Source organism: Planococcus citri, chromosome 2, assembly GCF_950023065.1.
Source record: "Planococcus citri chromosome 2, ihPlaCitr1.1, whole genome shotgun sequence".
Classification (NCBI taxonomy): Eukaryota; Metazoa; Arthropoda; class Insecta; order Hemiptera; family Pseudococcidae; genus Planococcus; species Planococcus citri.
In genome coordinates, this window is record NC_088678.1 from 38,676,833 (window position 1) to 38,698,306 (window position 21,474).

The window sequence follows — 21,474 nt, forward strand, 5'->3', positions numbered from 1 at the left end:
GAAAAAGAAAACTGTTGTGTTTAGTGACTTTGAATTTCACAAAACAATTTCCCTAATATTTTTTATAAATTTCAATTTCATCGAAAAATCAATAAATATTTGTAATATTAAAACTTAAATTCAAATCCATGATACATTTCACATATATTTGGGTTACTTTAAGAATTTAAGGCTTACCTACATTTATATTTATTTTTCCAGCTACTCGGTAATGATTGTGACGTCAATTCATCATTTTTAATTTCATTGTTATTTTGTTTTTCTGTTTCAGGTAACTAATTTCACTATTTCTTATTAAAAATATTGGATGTGACGACAAAACGTACGTTACTGTTTCACACAAAGTAAAGTAAGTAAAAAAATTACAAATATAATTCAAAGCTGTACGTTAATGATTTGGTCACCCTTGCTGTGTAGTACTCGTATGTGGTTGCAAAGATTTCTTCTGCTATCACGACTTATAGAGTTGAAATTTTGTATTAATTGTGAGATATTATCAAGCTGCTTTTTTCGCGATGGACGAAAAAAATTCTTTAAAAATTTCAAAATTTGCCAAAAGGATGCTTTTGTATTAAGTAATCTACCTTCTTGCTTCTTTTCACTTTTATTACCTGATAAATTGATGTAATTTTTTCCCTCGGGTAAAAATGTGAATTTTCAAGAAAATTTCATCAGATACCCGCTGATTATAGCTTGAGAACATGTTGAAAATTTGATTGGCTTTATTAAAAATTGCTGCCTGGAAGTGTCTTACTGAATTTTATTGGGCCTGCGGATTTTGCAGTTGATTACGTATTTTGGCAGGGATGATGAGAAGTAAATTTTTAGCTGGTAGAAGAAATCCAAAAATAGATAGTTAAAAAACCCTTAATTTTACTGGAGACTTCAGATCGAAATGGAAATGGAGTAAAATCTGATGATACGAAATTGGAATAATCAGAGGGATGGCAATTTCAGCCATATGGGCCGTCTTTTTTCCCCTTATCCAACTTCCGTTGATATCGCAGCTTAGGGCCCCTTGTATAATGCAAACCTGACCTTTCCCATGTTGTGTGCTTTACTGTTATTCATGTTTTAAAATATCATTATATCGAAACCCTTCAACTTTGAAAACTATTCGCAGTTTTTCTCACTTCGTATAATTAACTGACCTGTCGCAATGACACGAGTTGTAAAAAAGAGCACACCGCAGTCTATTTCGAGAGTCAACTAATAAAATTCTGCACTTGGTGTACAAAACGAGCGGTAAAGATCAAAGGCGCAAGAAATGCTACTCGCGGATAATGAAATATCTTAAATCTGTCTGCGTCGCATTGCAGAGCAGCGCTAGGAAGAGGAAAAGAAGACGAAACTTTACAAGACGAAGGGAGAATAAAAAAGAAGAAAAACGCTGAAACTTTACAAAAGATTTGTCTCTCACGTCGCGACGCCTAGTCTCGGTTAGTTTTCTCGGCACAGAAGCGGGCCAAGTTATACCACCATCACCATTCACCATCTACGCGTATAAATGCAATACGACGAGACACGACGTTTGTTGGCGGTTTTGTAGGCGCGCTTTATCGATATGAAAATAGTTAAGTCTGAGCCAAATTAAATTTTTACCAGATGCAAACTGTCGGTGCGGTTTTCTCACGGTATATATATACGGATACGCGCGGCGGAAAGTTATACACGCCGAAGAAAATGCCATATATAGAGGCAGCCGCAAGGCGAAATTTCGTCAACTTTCAACTGTATAGAATACGAGCAGAACGAAAATCTCGCACTTCGGTGTGTATTTCGAATATGAGATTAGCTATTAACGAAATTCGTCGCTTACACCTAAAAGCTATTTAAATTAAGCCGTTTCCCCTTCCGTCTTCCGTCATCCGATTCGTTTTTCTTTTATCAATTAAACAAACCTGCGCTATATACAACTACGCTGAATTCATCCGCCAGTATTGTGCACACCTTAGATTAATTTAGTAAATTTTGTCACTTTTTAAGCTGCTTTAATCCACGCATAGTATAATAGGTTAGTTTATTATTGCTCGCGACATGCTGTAGATGTATACTGAGTGAGACGGAGACGGCAAGCTTTTGGCTTCTCGTTGCGCATTCAAACACACACCTACCAAAAAGTATCCTACGTATGCTATACACAAGTTTTAACGTCGCAGGAAGTTAACGTTTATAGTTTTATCATCGTGCAAATGTAGCCAAAGTAAGCATATGGGGTTGTACCTACGTTATTACATACACGGTAGGTACCTATACTACTACGTAAAGGGAATAACAATTGAAAATTACTTTATGAATATTTCATATATCAAAAAACAACGTCGTGACAACGTGAAAATAGTCATTTGTCATCGAACAAATTAGTAGCACTCTCGAAGATACGTCGAGGATAGGTACACCTAATTTTGGAGTAAAAAATTCACCGTTTACATTAGCTAACGTTGGATGTTTTATAATGTATGTACCTACTAGCTCGGTCTCTACTTCTAGTCATTCGTAAAATTCATCAATCTTTTTCATCGGTGTTTTCGCTAATTCGACGAATAACACGTTAAATTCATTATGCCGCTTGCTATATGGCTATGTACGAGTAAGTAGGTACATAAACTAAATGAAGAACGGCCTGGACGCGAATTTAAGAATACTATGCACCTACTGGGTGTTCCGTAGGACGTGTCGAATAATTCATCTGGTTTTCCAGCAACACAAATTACACCCGTGTAAATTGGTTTGCTGACTTGGAATATGAAGGGGCAAAGTTACGGGGTATTTAAAACATGCCTACTGAATCCTCAAAGCTGCTTAACTCGTTGAATACTGCAGAATAGGTTTAATAATGAGATAGCATCGTGGTTGCAGAAATTTAGAGGGAGTATAAAAAACATGCATTTTAATTTTAGTCCAACTTCAAAATTGAGGCAACAATTTATAAAACTTTAAATGCTCTACAAAAGAGGTCATTTTTATATTCTGCCCATATAAGTGGGAAATTGAAAGGTCTTGGCCATGAAAATTTTAGTCAATTGTTAATAGGTCCTTCAATATATGTAGAATCTGTAGGTATGAAAATACATATCTAAATTTGACCACATGAAGTTATAAAGCTGAAAGTTGGTTTGTATTCTATTCTTGATCTGTCAAGTCAATTGATGGGGGGGGGGGTCTTAAGCCATTCTGAAGCTTCCAGCAGATTTTTGGGTTTTCTAGATTTGTTTTTAAAAATCAAAAATGAAATTTAACACTTACAAATTCGGATCAACTGTCCTTGCATGTCCGTAAAAATAGAGTATGGACTTTTCAGCTGGCCTCTATTTGATCAAATTAATCGGCGAAAAGATGCAGTAGTGTAAGATATGTTGGTGAAACCGCCTAATCGATTTCATCATATTTTTGTTGCAACCCCCCCCCCTAATACGCTTTTAGATTAATTTTGGGCATTTTTTGAGCAAATAAAGATTTATAATTTTCGTCTCCAGAATCAATTGAATGGATGAGAATAGAAATAAGGGACTATAACTAAGATTCGCCTTTTTAAGTTTTCAGGGAACACAAAAAACTGATTTATTCGTATACCAAAGAGAAAATATTTTCATGCGACGGAGCGACGGCTGATGGAAAAAAATGTGACTTATACCCCTTTTTACGTACGTATTCTCAATCACCAAAAATTGTTTTGTTTTCGCTCAGACTCGATTGGCACTTATACTCACATCACAGTGAATCACTTTACCAGTAATCCCGGTTGAAAATACTAAAACATCTCGGAAAAATTTTAAATTTTGTCAATCAGTTTTTCAAACTTTCAATTTTTTTTTTTTAAATTGTCTAATTATTTTTAGTACAAAAATGCGTTTAAATGTCAAAAATGATTTGATATTTTTTCGTAATACAAAAAACTTTCCAAGAGAATCATCAAATTTTAATTTTTTTGAAAAAATTATATTTTTACACTCAGCACGACGCTGATGCGATGTTGCCAAACACCACTGGTTGGCAACATCGCATCAGCGTTTCAGAAAATCTGACAACTCCAGTTGATCCGCCGTGCTAATACGTACAATTATGTACATGAATATCATTGAAAAAGTGGACTTGGTCCTTTTCTATTCTCACCGATTCAATACACTTTTCAAGAGGTGAAATCTACCTGAACGATAAAAAAAAGCGTTTTAAAAAAATCGTTTGTCTTACAAGAGGTAACATAAAATTTCACTTCGTTATAGTTGTCGCGTTTGAAATCATAGTAAGTCAAATTATCCAGAATTTCTCTGTTTTTGATTTGTTTTAAAACTGAATTTCTAGCATTCTTCTTTTTACCCTGAAAAATTGAACGAAATTATTATAGGTACGAAATGTAGGTATCAGGGTAGTTTCACTTCCCGAGTACGAATCCGTGATTCATGCGTGAAATTTTGGAATAGAAAATGGGGAAATTTCGCAGCTCATTTTTGAAAGTGAAATTCGATTCTATTGTGTGAGTAAGTAGGTTTATGCGTGTAAAATTTAAAAAAAATATCATGTTCAATGAGGTAGACTACCTCAAATCTACGTTTTTTTCGCAATTATTAGCTCAATTTTTCGAAATCGCCATAAAGAGTCTTAGAAAGTCGAATTTGGAAATTATAATTTCAAAATTATTTGAAGCACTGTAAGCTGTATTGAAACAATGAGGACTTGTGTCGACTTGGTCCCTTATTCCTTTGGATCTTTGAATTTTGATTTTGAATTTTTTTGACAATGGGAGGTACGTACCTATCCCAAGAAACAGCATGTAAAAAACGCACTGTCTTACACGGGTGATAAGGCAAATTTTTCGGGTTTTGGTGAATTTTTGAAAATTTATCCAAGTGGGAAAAAATCAAAATTTTGTCATCATATCAACTTGGAAAGCTGATATTTGGTATGTCCCTTATTTTCGACTTTCAAATGGATTGGAAATGATTTCAAACCGTTTCGAGCAGTTCTGGTGCCTTCAGTTCAGTATAGATTTTTGAACTTTGAAATTTTCGCAAAAGTTTATGTACTTGGAAAGCTGAAGGTTCACTTTCTATCCTGATATCAACATGGCAGTTTCAAGCTTTTCTGAATTGAAATTATGCGTAGAATAGTTTAGAATGTGAACTTTCGCTATCCAACTTCTTTGGGTAACATTTTGATGAGTTGTTCAACTTTAAAAAAATCTGTTGAAGGATTCAGAACTGCTCAAAACGGTTAGAAATCATTTTCAATTTATTTAATGGGTTGATACCGTTGATTGGATACTTGTCTTATTTCAGCTTTCTACTTTAATTTCGTAAAATTTTGATATTTTTTTCTAATTTTTATACAATATTGATTTTTAAGAATTCATTGAAAATTAAAAATAAAGAAACAATGAGTTTCGATGTTTTCGTTCGTTGTACCTTATCTATTTCTATAATACGGATATGTTTTTTTGTAGGTAGGTATTACTAAAATGTGTCCTAAATTGAAAAAAGTGAGACCCTATTTCTGTTAATTTAAAACTAATGAAGTCCTGTTTTTTTTTCTTCAAAATCATTTTGAGGACGAGTTCAGTGTGGTATCTAATTTATGAAACATCCTGTACAGTACATATTAAGTCAAGGTATCCGCTATCCATCCAGATACATACAGGGTACCACGTCGTAATTGAATTTATCGTACATACGAGTACAGGCGTAAACGTAGTGTTTTTACCTGTAAATGTGCATATGTGTGTGTGTGTGTGTAGTGTAGGTAAGGTATATGTGTATAGACGCGAAATAGCATCAGAATTGTACAGATAGCGTGATTTATTTTCTGTTAATATTATACAGCGGAAAATTATGATTAATCGTAGTTGGTAATTACAACGTTATCGTTTTAATCATATTGTCTGCAGAAGGGGAATACGAAAGCGTCATTCGTTCGGTTCCTTTATCATTATACGCGTAACGTACACTCGTTTACCGTAAACATATTTGTAGGTTTGTACCGTTCCTTTTTGACGAAAAATTGTTGATGGTTGTTTATTCGCACGCGTATATTGTGTGACGATTATTGCCTTGTTTTAGTGGGATTTTTGTTATTCTGCGGGTACCTACTACGAACTAAAAATTGAATTAGGAGTAACCTTCGGTATACGTATATGGTGAATAAACTGATGCATGCAAATTACGAGTACGATTTAAAAAAAATTAAAATCATGAGGTTATTTTCTTTTAAGACGAGGAAGTATTGAAAGATACGAGTGAAAAAAATGCTTCAAACAAGGTACTCGAAAATAACAGCACCTATACCAATTTCGTATAGATATTAGGAAATCCAGAAGAAGGGCCGAGAAGAGGGTAGAAAAAATTATGGAAACGCGAAATCGCAAAAAGGGTACAATTACCTTTCCGAAGTAGTTTTCTTTTTCACTTTCATGTGTCTCCCATTAACACGCTTCGATAAAGATAAGGTAAAAAAGGCTAAATTCGTGGCTTTTATTTGCATTTACAACTTTGCTAATCTCGTAGTGGAAATTTGTTCGTTCCGATCGATTTTGCAAATCACATAATGGAAAATTTTACATGTCTAGGGTGAATTATAATGTGTCGTGTCTTATTTGCGGACTTTATCTACTTAAAAGGATACATCATACGTAGATGAGGTATGATTGTAAAAGAAAATTTATTCATACATCGTTGGCATCGTATTATTTGCAACTGAGTGATTGGATACAAAGAGACGAGGTTTGTATCTGCGAACCACGATGCTTTCCTAATAGATATGTAGATTCTGAATATTGCATTTTTACATTTACAAGTATATATAAATGAATTCGAGCGGTAATAAAAAATTGGTATTGAGAATTAAGAATCATTCAATATTATATGGATGTGATTATGATAAGTTATGGTACTTTTTCATAAACAGCTGGAATACCTACGATCTGAGGATGACCGAGCTACAGTTTTGAAAATAAAATATGGGTAAGGTAGGTAGACGTACCTTCATTGAAATAGATGTCCTTTAATTTGAAAAAAAAAAAAACTCAATCCAACGAGATACGATTAAGTATCTACTCGTATAATACATACATACGTTATATGACCATGTGTTTCGCGTAGTCGCGTAGATTATTGAAATGAATTAAATATGATTGTAATCTTATGGCGATTTCCTCGTTAGCTCGCGTGGTAATCACGTAAATTTACCATTTACTCGATAAGTAGTAGTTAAAGGGGATACCTACTACATTGAAGATACCAAGTATTCATATACGAGTACTATACCTTACCTACAACACATGCAAGGGCAAACACCCGTATTAATAACGAGATACTACACCATAGCGTAGCACAGCGCGAGTTTTTTTTCATTAATTATTAACAAATGAATAGAGTTGATGAAATTTTTCACATCGGGGTAAATTCTCTGCGGTTTAAATTAAAAATTCAACGATGATGAAAATTGGATTTTTAGTTTTGTATTCGGTTGGGAAATGAGGTCGGTGTCTGAGTCGAGGGTTATAGCTTCGTATATACTTGCTCTTGTTGTACTTACCATCTATTATATGAGGTAGCAGAGCTTCTTCATTATCTAACATACATCTATGGAAATCTGGCGACTTCTTCGAACATTGCTTTAAATAGGAAGCTGCAAAAAAAAACAGAGAAAAATACGTCAATTTTATTGAAAATATGTTCGTAATATTTTTCACATAAGTTTGCGTGTATTTGACGTTGATTCTTTGCAAAAAAAAAAAAAAAAAAAAAACACGTTCATTGAGGTCACTGCATTACGCTCGAGTTGTGGAAAAAGTACCTATATTCGCTAGAGTGAATCGATTTTCAAATTATTTGAAACTTGACGAAGCCTAACAAAAAATTTTTATGAATGGTCATTTCAGACATTTTGATCATAATTTGACTTTTCTTTCCTTCCAGATGCTAAAAATGTCAAAATTTCTACGAGAAAAGGAAATTCAATCCAATTTACTGTTTTTTAGATTTTTATTGAAAAATTTAGGTGCTCCTTTTTAAAATAAAAATGTAAATAAGGATCTAACATTCTCTGTGCATCTTCAAAAAATAGATACCAAAAGGTTGATAAAAATCGACCTATAGTCCAGGAAAATTAGATGAAAAAAAAGGGTCATTGGGAAAAATGGGGGAGAAAGCTGAATTTTGGTATACTGGTCCATTTTTTTGTGCTGAACACGAATCCGATGAGTCCCCGGTCGTCCCTGGTGTGCGTTCTCCCCTATTGTGGATCTAAGCCCCCCAAAACCAGTTTTTTTGCAATTTTCTCCCCCGCATTGCATTTTAGCAAGAAATGGGTGGTCGGATAAGAATCTACGTCAAATTTCCGATCTAGTGATATATCAACTTTCTTTCTACCCCCAAGGGGGGTGGAACCACAACCATTCAAAAAAGGGGGTTCCCCAAAAAATACATAAGGGCTGTAGGCGCCTAAGAGGGGTGAAATGGTCCCCAAAAGCGTTTAACATGAAAGGAGGGTACCATAGAGAAACCTCTGCGTAAAAAATTTCAGATCCACACCCCCTACCCTTTTTGCGGAGCCCCCCTTTTTGAAATTTCAGTAGCACTTTTCTCAGCCCCATTTCAACCGATTTTGAAAATTTTTCTGGAAGTTATGTATATCCTTGATAGGTATTCACACAAAAATTTTCAACCCCCTCCCCTCAAATTTACCCCTCAAAATGGTGTTTTTTTCATTTTTTTATGCCTATTAACAATCAAGATTGCGAGGTACAATTTTGTAAACACGTTTTTTGGATGTATTTTTGGCCCCCAAACATCATATACTAAATTGGAAATTTTTGCTTTGGTGCGCCGTGGTGAAAACTTGGAATAATGTATCGTAGGGGGGGTGGGGGGTGAAATGGGAATTTTGAAAAAAATAACTATCAATGAGTAGGGTATTTATATGAAAACGACACCAACATCATCAAAATAACTATATTTCGAAAATCGTGAAAATTGAGGGGGGCTGAGGGGCTCTGGAGAGGGGTAGGTGAGTGTAGCAGAAAATCTGAGGTCATATTCGTGCTCAGCGGTATCGAATCATATGAAAACGACACCAACATCATCAAAATAACTATATTTCGAAAATCGTGAAAATTGAGGGGGGCTGAGGGGCTCTGGAGAGGGGTAAGGTGAGTGTAGCAGAAAATCTGAGGTCATATTCGTGCTCAGCGGTATCGAATCATATGAAAACGATACCCTACTCATTGATAGTTATTTTTTTCAAAATTCCCATTTCACCCCCCACCCCCCCTACGATACATTATTCCAAGTTTTCACCACGGCGCACCAAAGCAAAAATTTCCAATTTAGTATATGATGTTTGGGGGCGAAAAATACATCCAAAAAACGTGTTTACAAAATTGTACCTCGCAATCTTGATTGTTAATAGGCATAAAAAAATGAAAAAAACACCATTTTGAGGGGTAAATTTAAGGGGAGGGGGTTGAAAATTTTTGTGTGAATACCTATCAAGGATATACATAACTTCCAGAAAAATTTTCAAAATCGGTTGAAATGGGGCTGAGAAAAGTGCTACTGAAATTTCAAAAAGGGGGGCTCCGCAAAAAGGGTAGGGGGTGTGGATCTGAAATTTTTTGCGCAGAGGTTTCTCTATGGTACCCTCCTTTCATGTTAAACGCTTTTGGGGACCATTTCACCCCTCTTAGGCGCCTACAGCCCTTATGTATTTTTTGGGGAACCCCCTTTTTTGAATGGTTGTGGTTCCACCCCCCTTGGGGGTAAAAAGAAAGTTGATATATCACTAGATCGGAAATTTGACGTAGATTCTTATCCGACCACCTATTTCTCGCTAAAATGCAATGCGGGGGAGAAAATTGCAAAAAACTGGTTTTGGGGGGCTTAGATCCACAATAGGGGAGAACGCACACCAGGGACGACCGGGGACTCATCGGATTCGTGTTCAGCACAAAAAAATGGACCAATATACAAAAATTCAGCTTTCTCCCCCATTTTTCCCAATGGAATGCTATTTTTCCTGGACTATACTATTTCTATTCGTGATTTTTCCGAAATGATTAAAATGAAAATTTCCCCGTAGAGGTTTTGTCTGAAGTAGAAGTGAGTTTCAAGTCTCAAAATTTTATCCAATGTTTTTGAGAACACTTCACTGCCATCTTATGCCAAGCTCGACCACGAAACTTAGTAGAAATAAAGTTAAAAATCGACTCAATCTAGTATCGAGCTACCGAAGAGGGAAAGTGTTTCAAGTTCATGACCGGTCAACGAAATCAGAAGTTGAGACGAATAGTTTTAAATTGGATTTCATTTCGTAACGAATTTTGCTCGGCAAGTTGTTTTTAGTTTCAAATGAACTTAGAATCAACGTTTTGTAGTTATGTAAACTGTGCACGTACTGCGTGCTCTTATGATCGGTGATATTTGGGCCCGATATGTGACCCATAGAGTAAATAACGCAGCGAATAAGTACATGGGCATCGGGTCTAATACATTTGTATGTAATTCAATTAACAGAATGAGATTCATTGCGTGATTCGACTGTTAAATAGCACCGAAGGATTCAGATTTTTCCAACGGAATGTTTCCTTTTCAAACTCGTGTGGTATAAAGAAGGGATTCGATATGTTTTACAGTTATAGTTTTGCTATGAATATCATCGATGGTGTTAAATGGAAAGTTTTGTGTATAGAAATAAGTACGCGGTACGTGGTTTAATTGTACGAGCCGATAAAGGTTGAATGCATCGTAAAATACTCGTATAAAGATCGAGGTACTCGATTAGTTAGATTGAAAACTTATTTTTATAGAAATACATTTCTGTTTCAACATTTACCCTGTGTGATGAGGCATTCTTCTGGAAAAAGCTAGGTAGGTACTTTATTTGGCTATTGAAGAAATCCGGCGTACTTTCGATGAAATACTCTTTTTGGATTGAATAAAAACTAAAAAGGGAATCATGGTGTAAATTAATCCATAGTAGATATATATTTGAAGATACCTACCTACTCGTACTTTTTTCTAACTGAATGAAAATATCTATATTTTTCATTAGAATACTTGATTTGAAATTTTGTTGATCGGTTCAAAGTACTTATTCAACTAAATACTGGATTTCACCTTAGAATACGAGCACTTTTTCGCATTGACTGGAAAATTAGTTCACAACTCGATAAAAAGTGATCGTGAACACAAATTTAAAATTTCTTCACAACTCAAAAATGCGTAAGTTTTGTTTGGTAAAGTAGACCAGTGAACTTTTGTAATCAAACTCTGACTGAACGAAAATTAGGTTCACCAACAAAGCATGTCACTAAAAGACCTCTGAACTAAATTTTTAGCTGCCGAAGATTATTTTTTGGAATTTGATCGAAGCTAACTCATTTGGTATTTATGAAGTGAATTTCTCGAATCTATTGCCACCAATTTTGAGTCGATCTAGAGCTTCCAGCGAAAGGTGACTTTTCTCCAGCAACTTCAAATCGCTTCAGAATGTGTTGTAATCAACTTCGACAGCTAAGATTCAATTCTATCACAAGTTCGACGTTTTGAATTTACTGCGGTTGGTGAATCTGGAATACGACTTGATGAGTTGAATAAACCGTTTTTCAGATTTTTATCCCTATATTATTTAGTCTTTTTGCAAAAAATTAAATGATACCATTTGGCTACTTCGGCTGTTTTCAAAAGTTCTCCAAAAATTGAAAAATCGACTGCAGCGACTCAGAACGTGATTTTGAGGTCTGGGAAGTCATTTTCTCTCAGTGAACCAAATGCATGCTCAGTCTGAGTGGACGGACAGTAAAAGTTCTCCTCGTTGGAAAAAATCAAAACTCGTTCAAATTGAGGTAGAAAATTGGGCATATCGGTTTTTGATTTCTAAAAACGATTGATAATAATTTTTATTCATTCTGGGCCCCCATGAAAATTTTTATAAGATATTCAGCTTTCAAAAAATTCCATAAAAAGAGCCTAAATAAAATTCACAATGTATGTATAAACTCAGATAAACCTTTTTAATGACTCCTTCGATCGACTTCAAAACAAATATCTGACTGTTTCTGCCAGCTCAAATGTTATTTTTAGAAATTTAAGAGATCAAAATAGGTTCCTTGACCAATTTCTGCTTTTTATGTGCTAGAACAGACGTGATAGACAAATTTTCTATTTTTTTTTTCTTCTTAAAATATCCATTTTTGGCTAGGTAAAACTATTTTGAAAAAACATCATTTTAGCCAGTTTAATTCATTTTTGTCCCACTGATTTGTATTATTCCAGAAAATTTCATGAATTTTTCGTACATCATAATTGGGAGATCAATTTTCTTTCTCCACTTTCCACTCCTCTCATTGTATTTATTGTATTTCGATTAAAGATTTCAGCTCTCAACAGTGCTTTCTGAAGGAGGGGTCATTCCATGTCAACTCAACCAACGTTTTTGAGTCATGTCTTTCGATTTCGCTCAAATTTTTTTTACAATATATACCCATCCAGTAAGTAAGAACCCCGCAATTAGTTTGGTCCCAGCCCCTTCAGGGGGCGGGTAGGTGGCTTCCATTATTATCACATTGTCTCGAGGTACTCAACTTCAGCAGCCCATTCCTCCAAAACTATGATACTTTGATCAAAACTGATTTCACAGTTTGAAAGGGCATTGCATTTGGAAATTTTTAAGCATTTTGAAATTTTCAAAAGTTGCAAGTTGAACTTTCAAATTGAAAGTTCAAATTTCAAAATGGCGCTGTAAGTGGGAGCTACCATTTAAAATTTTGAAAAAATTTCCATAAATGAACCTTTTGATGCTTTTTCGAAATATTCAAGTTTCGAGATGGGATCTCTTAATGGAAGAGGAGCACCCCCACCCCCAATTTTGGGTGAAACTTTCGAAAGAAAATCTGGGGCATGTGATATTAGTATTTATCGAATTCTATGTTTTTGGTGACGCTGAACACGAATATGACGTCAGATTTTTGATTGGACCCCATCCATGGCCCCCAGCATCTTCCCAAAGGGGATGAAAGTTCAAAAAAGTGTTTATGAAAGCCCCCCACCCCCTGAGGGGGCTGGGACCAAACTAATTGCGGGGTTCTTACTTACTGGATGGGTATATATTGTAAAAAGAATTTGAGCGAAATCGAAAGACATGACTTTCAAAGTCGTCTTTTTTTGGTTGAGTTGACATGGAATGATCCCGAGGTAAAGAAGGAAAGTGCAAGTTCTTTTAAAATTAAAAGAATGTTCAAAATCACTCATGAAGGTTTTGAAAAATACAAGTTGCGAGTAACATTTTTGTGAAAATTTCAATCTTACGAGAACTAAAACTACCTATCCGAGAAAATTATGTGGCCGAGCATTATTTTATTTTCTGTTTAGACTCCTCTCTCCTCCTCTTTCATTTAAAAATCAAAAAAACTGGGGATTTTTTCATTTTGGGATGAGATGAGTTTAAGTGATTATTGTTAATATCGAGTTGAAAAAAAAATAACAGTAAGTAATGAAATCATTTAGAAACTGTACCTACCTACTTGTAATACGAGTATAACGACTTTTTCAATTTTAAATAAACTATTGTAGAATAATTGCCCTTAGATGAATTTTGAAATAAACGTTAATTGATTCACTGAAAACATTATCTAGGTATGCATAATACAGATACGACTTTTTTTTTTAATGTTTTGACAATTTTGAAAAACCCTTACTTATAACCAAGTTTTGACATTTAAAATTAGCCCCACTTTCACGTACTGCGAATTCTTGTCTCGAGACGTTCTCGGCGGCAGTGTTAGCTCTCAAGGTGTTTGTTTCTGCAGTGAAAATTTTCCTATAAATTTTTCATTCCGCAATTTTTTCCCCAAGTGTTGAGAATTTTTCAATGTCGCGACAATTCATAATGTAGACTAGATATACTCGATTACATTAAAATGTCAGCGTTTCGGACGAAATTATTTATCGGTCGTAAAAACACGCCTAAGGGTGGAAGATGTTGCAAGGGCGGATGTTTATGAAACGAATCCTCGCCGGGAATTTAATTTACAGCTAAAATTATTCATTCATCGGAAAATATATTATAGAGGTTTTATTATGTTGTTATATCAAATGGGTCGGTTAATCGAGGGCACGTGTGATAATATTTGATATACGGTATTAAAAAGGGATGCTTAAGACTTGGAAAAAGCATTCGCCCACTTGGGCTGGCGTGTTATGCCGGGATGAAAAATACACAGATAAATCCGCTTTATGTGCGACCGTCTATTGATCGAGGAAGAAGAACCGAGGAATTATCTCAAGAGCGACGGTTTTCGTTGACTTTAAAACTGATACCAGGAATTAAAACTGATACCAGGAATAGTGAACACGACAAAGGATCGCGAGCTGTGCATAGTAAAAGAAGGGGTTCATTACGATTAATTTCTTATATCAATTACGCCGGCGAATGTGGCTGTCGCTAACTTGCTGGTGTGCTGTGGCTATTTAATAAAAAAGAATATGGTAAACTTACGCAATTGAAAGTCGGCCTTGACAGAGGCGGTGAAAAATGAGCACAAAAAAGTTAAATAAGAAAAGTTTTTTAAAAACATTGTCGTTTAAAAAGTTCTTAAGAAAAAAACTCCGGCTATATTTAGAATTCGAGTAAAAAAATGAACAAAAAGTAGTAACGCGAATAGCTCCGACGAATAATCTCATTAAACATGAGGAATTTTTGTAAAATATAAAACCTCAAAGCTCGAAGACCTTCTTTAAATACAGCTCATTGTTTGGATTACCTTGGTGACGTCGTCGAGCAGTTCGAGAAAAACTTGGGGAACCAGAAATTTCCTCTGTAGGCATCGAAATGGAACGATTTTGCATATATGGAGTCGCTTCTACCGCTTGCTGCGCTGCTTCGTGATGTCGTGCGGCGTGCCGGATTTTGACGGATAAATTTTCCGTAACGGTGGCGTTTATGTTTTCATCTCTAGATGGTATAAAGCAAGGTATTCGTCTGCGTAAGTTGTTCGTATGTATAATCAATCAAAGTTAAACGTAAAGTTTTGCCCGAAGAACCTTTCATGTTTGCAAATCACTTCGTCGTCTGCGAGCTGCGACTAAGGCGACACCGTCGAGCCAAAATACATATTATCAGATTAACTTTACTTCCCTCCAATTAAATCCGTGCACCCTACGAAGACTAGGCTTATATATATCGAATGGGTACGTTTTCTCACGGTTTTGATACTTAGACTTACGCGAACTCGCACACTCACACAGAAACGACAAGTCAATGTGTCAAAAAAGCTTTCAACCTAAAGCTTCCAATGGCTTGAGAAAAAATTTCCTCCTGGAGGCGTAAATATGTACCTATGCAGTTTTCAAAACGACAAATCGCCTAGACTCGTCAGGTTATTTGCCCCAACTCAGATGTCATTGTTTGGTTTCAGTTTTCATCTTCCTATTCTTCTCGAAACCATTTTATTTTTAAATATTTGCAAAATGTCATCAAGTTCTGCTCCAGTTAGAATGTTTTTCTTCCATTTTAGCAAATGTTTCCGAATTATTCAACAGGTTATTCCAAATACGCATTTCATATCTAAAGAATTTTTTTAAAAAATCTATCTACAAAAGTCTAAATTCTTAGGTGAAAAAATCCTGTTTTTTTTAAATTTTGAAAATATCGTTTCAGTTGAAAAGAATTTAATTAAGTACTTGACAGAAATGTTTTGACTTGACATTCAGTATAGGTCAATGCATTTTCTCAGATTACAATGATTTTTTGAGTGGTTACGAAATTAAAAAAGTTGAGACTTCTTAAGTGGGTTCAGAAGTCGTAAACCTCTGTTTGAGGAATTTCAAATGGAATAAACAAAAGATTTAAAGCTCAAAATTGGTTGTTAGAATGTGAATAAGCTCGAATTTAAATTTTCAGTGTAAAACTCAACTTTTCATGCTATTTAGAAACTGATTTTCAAGATGGGATATCGACATCCTACCCTTAGATGCTTCCTCGGGCCACCATTTCGATATGAGAGTTGAGAACTAAGTATGAAAGGGGAGGGGGTATAAGAATTATCAGTTATCCAAGAGTAAATCTTTCAAAATTCGTTGAACTGGTAGCTGAGCTCATCTAAAGATAGACCCCCTCAATTTTTTTCAAAAATTGAAAATCTCTGAAAAAATTTACGTAAGTATTACTCGTAAAAAATTATTTTGCCAGATAATTTTTTCATCAATTTTTGTAAAATACATATACCTACTTATTAGATACCAACCTGTTTTTTCAATTTTCTGTTTATGTTTTTTTTTCTTTTTTTTTAATGCAAAAAACTTTGTTCTTTCAGCACTTTAATTGAAATTTTCAATGATTTGAATGTCTTGTTTTTTGAGTGCAAGTTTAAAAACATACTCAAAACATTTTAACCAAATACTTAGTTTTGTCAATTTTTCATACTTATTAATTTTTCGAATAATTTTTTCATTACTGATATCATGAAAGTGCGTATTCCCACTCCTGCGTTGACGCACGAAAGCAGCTCTTTTATTGGCAACGCGAGAAGTATTGTTCCGTGCGTTTACGAAGACTGAAAAGTTACTTTTCGGCCCTAGGACTAAAATTAACTTGAAGTGCGCATGCGCGTACGGTGCTAGAAACACGTTTTCATGATACCACGTAATGAAAAATATCTTACAATGCAAGCACCGAGTGAGCATTTCGGTGCTTGTATTGTAATATACTATTGGTGAATAGTTTCAAAAAACTTCTTTAATTTCTATTTACATTTTTTCGTTTCATTTTTTTTTTTTTTGGATGAAAAATCTTTATTTTGGATTCTTTTAGCGTTTATTTCTAAGTGAGAGAAATAAACAAGGTCTTTTCCTCTTGTTTCTTTGTTTTGTGGGTACCTGATGAAATTCTAATTAGCTATGTGGACCAATAATTATCTTTAACCTACGAATATTTCATAGAATTGCATTTCAGAAATTTTTAAAATGAAAACCAATTTTGAAAAATTCCAAAGTTTTTAAATTGGAATTTGAATTCACGTCAATTTTATTTTCTGAAAGTTCAGGTCTGATATTATTTATTTCATTTTTTTATCCTCTTTCCCCTCGTTTTTAAAATTCATCTATTTTGATTAGTGTGACGACGTGAGATCATCAGAAGTGGACTCAGTTTTCCTTTTCGGGATGGTGAAAATATTTGGAACAAATTGAGGTCAAGTTTTCCGGCAATAAAAAGTGTTTGGTTAAAAAAGGTTGCGTTGGTTAGTGAAGTACATACGTACCTAATATGAGTTCAAACATGTAAAAAATATTCATCCTAAGTATACCTGTGGAAATATCCAATAATTCTTCCAAGAAGTACTATTTCTTATAGTAAATTCAAGTTGAAGAAGATCTGCTGTGTAAGTAATTCAAATTCGTACATTAATTAAAGACGTAGGTTTACCTTTGAGAATTAAAAGCTTAAGGTTCAGCTATCTTTCAACATTGACCTAGTAAAGAAGCTCGATGAAAATTAGCGGTGAGTGACTTTTTTCCCCAAAGAACGTTTTACATTCGGAAATGGAGCGATTTTCCCCTTCATTTATTCATTTTTCCAAATGTCAGCAGGTATTTTTTTTCTCATCCGAGATTGTTTTTTATAAACTTAATTAAGGCGTTGCTCTAATTTTTTATTCGTTTCTTTTTTCGCTCGTCGAATCCTGTAGTATAAGTATTTTATTTCCAATGCTGTGTTTGAAGATGAGGGAGAAACCTGTCAAAAGTATCAACATTTTTTTTTCATTTTATGAGATGATTTAAATTTAAGTATAAATACAGGTAAGCTGTCAATGTGTTGACTTTTTACCCAACTGGAATTTCTGAAGTGATGTTTATTGTAAAAATAAAAATAAAAAGTCTTCAATGATTTATCCACATTTCCAGATTACGTTCGTCTAAATTTTGAAACAATTTCTAACCATTATCTACCAAAAAATATCTCACTTTCTCTCTCACTTACAGTACAGTTTGAAAAATCCATTACCAATGCATTTCAACATTTCTACTTTTTTCTCTTCGTAGGTAATTTTTTTTTCTTTTTTCACTTCTCCTTTTCTCGTTCATCTTTCATTAAAGAACTTCACTATAAAGAATTTATTACGTTGCGAATTTTCAAAGGTGTACCTATATACCTAGTATTCTTTTGGTGAGCTTTGTTGTGGTATGATGTTGAAAGTAAAAGCTTTCTTCAACTTAAACATAATTCTTGGCGGTGTTTTGAATTGTTCCTTTATGATACGAGTTTTGTTTCAAAGTTTTTAGGTGATCTGTTTTATTTCTGTTTTTTTCTCGGTACTTTGGCAAACACGTGCGGAAATATCGACATAGCAGGTTTTCCTTATATTATTGGCTTTCTTTTTTTTTCGTTCTAATCTATTTTTTATCGTGTTATTTTTCCTCCTTTTTTTACTGTCTGCTTTTGTTTTTTACTTATTTAATCTTTAAAATCTGTTTTTACTCGGCACCGTTTTCCATTGATCGTTTTTTTTTTTCAAACCGATGTTTGTTACTTTCGAGTGGATTCTTATCTTTTTAAGTGCTGTTTTCAATGTTACCAAGTTACGAAGGAGTTTTTTTTTTTTTTTTTACTTCTGTGTAGGAAAAGTGTTTAAACGAGACTGATGTTGCGCTTTCGAATAATAAATTTTTCGCTGCGGTTTCCTGATATGTAAATAATTCCTCCGGCTAAGAGTTGGGTTTTCTTGTATAACATGTGGCGAAAAAATTAATTTAAAAATAAGCCAACTCTGCGGAACTAGGATGCGGCTTTTAATTTGAATCTATTTTTAAAACTATTCTATCAAATCAATCGTAAATAATTGCTTTCAAAATGTTTTTAATCGCGACGTTAGACATTTTAGAAACACTCGTTGTTCTCTGGAATTTCGAAAATTTTCATCATCATTATCTATTATTTTTATCAACACCCATCTTGTACTCGTGTAAAAGAAAAATGAACAAGGATTGGAAAAATTGGAAAATTACTGCAAAAGACGAGTGAAAAAATTCCGGAAAGATTTTCACCTCTCAACATTACTTTTAAGCAGATAACAATGTGCTGAAATATCACAAAGGGATTTTCGAATGTTTGATAAAAACTAGGTACCTAATAACTTCGACCTAGAATACCATATGATTATTAAATACGTAGGTAGACAGTAGACACCAAAGACCACGGCTTAGTCAGCAAAAAAAAACATAATTCTGTGGCTTGCAAATCTTCACGATTAGAATCCACCACACAGTTAGAAAAAAAATCAAGGAACTGAAATAAATTGAAGCTGACGTTCTAGTCGTTTGCGATTCGTATACTCAAAGTATTTGTGATGTAGTACGTGGTTAAAAATTTGCTCTATATTTTGAGCCTTTTATTGTGTGATGTTTGCCGATTGGAAAAATAAAGTTTCCTTGGAAACAAGTAATTCTATCAAGTTACTCGAAAAGTAAATATGAATTCCGGCGAGTAAGTTACCTGCTACGTTACGGATAATAAAGGTCAAACAATTCGTAATAGGTGTACCTCTTATGCCTATTACGGTTGATAAACAAAATGTTAATAATTTTGTCGCAGTGACCTACGATGACGCGACAATATGGGGGAAAAAATTCAATTATTTTACCGCAAACACCTTACATGCTTACGTACATTAGGTGGAATTTATATTCGTAGAGCAAATGTTCCAACATGTAACGAGCTTCCTAAAAGAATAAAGAGGAAAGGGGAAGAGTATATGCACTAAAAGTTTACCCTGTGCTTTTTAATGGTGGTTTTGTGTCATCAAAAACAGCTGCGGTAAATGTAACATATTTTTTGCAACCATGTCACCATGTGAAAAAAATTTCACCCCAATTAACCACTTGTATGATGTACCTAGCGGAAAACATCCCTCGTCAACTCTACCTTTCAACCTCTCCATCCTTCCATTATGCACCGCACGTCGCGCCACCATTCCCCGCGCATTTCATCATTTCCCAGTTCGCTTTTTATCAAACTAGGTGGAAAATTTTTACGTACAGTTTTATTTTTTTTTCCTTTTCTCGGTGCGATGTCGTGGAAATATTCTCTTAATAGAAATGTTTACCGCGGTGTTTTTTCTTTTCAACTTGTTATAAAATCGCATAGTATACATGGTCGCGAGTTAATTCGAATGTAAAGACGTAAAGTATCTAAATCCACTTGTCTGACTGATTAATTGCATAGTAATTTACGCCACATAAGGACAATCACGATAATGATACCGTTAATATCGTATTTTAATTATTATCTGGGGAACGCTAGCGAAGGCAAAGTGTTTAAGGAAATAGCCTACATGATAACGGCTTTCTACGTCAATAATGTCTTGTTTCTGAAACAAAATACGTATTTTCATTGTGCCTCGTGTTATTTATACGAGTAAATGAATCGGTTTGAATAGAAAGGTATGTATTAAGTTCACTTTTTCAGGTTTTCAAGAAACACAAAAAACTAATTAATTCAAAAATCAAATAGTTTCTTCGGGGAAAATCCCTTTTGATTGGTGAAAGAGGACCCCAAAACACGATTTTTAACCCAATCGCGAAAAAAATATATTCGCATTCGACGGAACCACGGCGGCTGATTTAAAAAAAAGTGACCTATACCCTTTTCTTTATTCCGAATTACCAACAATTTCTCTGTTTTCATTCAGACTCGATTGAAACTTATGTCTAGCAATATCAGTGAAAAAGTGAAAACTGCCAAAAGTGGATTTATTCCTTTTCTATTCTCATCGATTCGATTTTAATTCTAGAAATTTTGAAAATCTCACTATATTTTTCAAAGTGCTAATTTCCTTATTAGAAATTGCTCAAAATGTTTTCTTTCAGAATTGTCCATTGAAAATAGGATGATTATTAGAATAGAGTGGAAAAAAACATCCTGGATCTGGACGAAAATTGGCGAGGATTTTTTTTTTTAGGGTTCAAAATTACGAATATACAGGGAGCTTATTTCAACTTTTTCATCTTGATTATTGAATATACCCCAAAACGTTACGTTTGGCGAAAATCGCAAGTTTCTAGTTTTCCAGTGATTCCCAAAATATCGAAATTACAAAAAATTGAAAAATTGTATTTTTGAGTAGCCCTACCAGCGAAAAATTTTATTGAGCTCAAAATTTGGTAGGATGGAGGTTTTTCAGATACTAATAAACTGTAAAAAGCTTTTTAGCGAGGCTCGAAGAGGTATGCCCAAAATTGTGGATCCAAAATTTTCCAAAAATCAACTCCCCCCCCCCATTTTTGTCCCCGACGGTCGAAAATAGAAAAATCTCCTCGCATAATGTTTATCAAGTTAAAACAGATATTTTACGCTAAAAAAGTTTTTGAAAAAAATACTCACAATCAGTGGTTCCTAAAATTATTTTTATATTCAAAACTTTGGGAACCTCTCGAGCCCAAAAATGGTCGTTTTGGGTTAACTAACCACGGATTCGTATTTGGAACATTT

At 34.4% G+C, this 21,474-nt stretch overlaps 2 protein-coding genes across 3 annotated transcripts in view; one reads left to right on the forward strand and one right to left on the reverse strand.

Annotated features, from left to right (window-relative positions):
* Positions 1-14,695, reverse strand: part of LOC135835692 (uncharacterized) — a 46,763-nt gene extending 32,068 nt beyond the window's left edge. The window contains exons 1-2 of the mRNA XM_065350079.1: positions 14,488-14,695; positions 7,528-7,620 (exon numbers count right to left, since the gene is read on the reverse strand). Coding sequence (XP_065206151.1) covers positions 7,528-7,620; positions 14,488-14,566 — 172 coding nt within the window. The 5' untranslated portion in view covers positions 14,567-14,695. The remainder of the gene's footprint in view (positions 1-7,527; positions 7,621-14,487) is intronic.
* LOC135835697 (uncharacterized) overlaps positions 1-21,474 on the forward strand; it is a 387,401-nt gene that overhangs the window by 163,193 nt on the left and 202,734 nt on the right. The gene's annotated exons all lie outside the window — the stretch shown is intronic.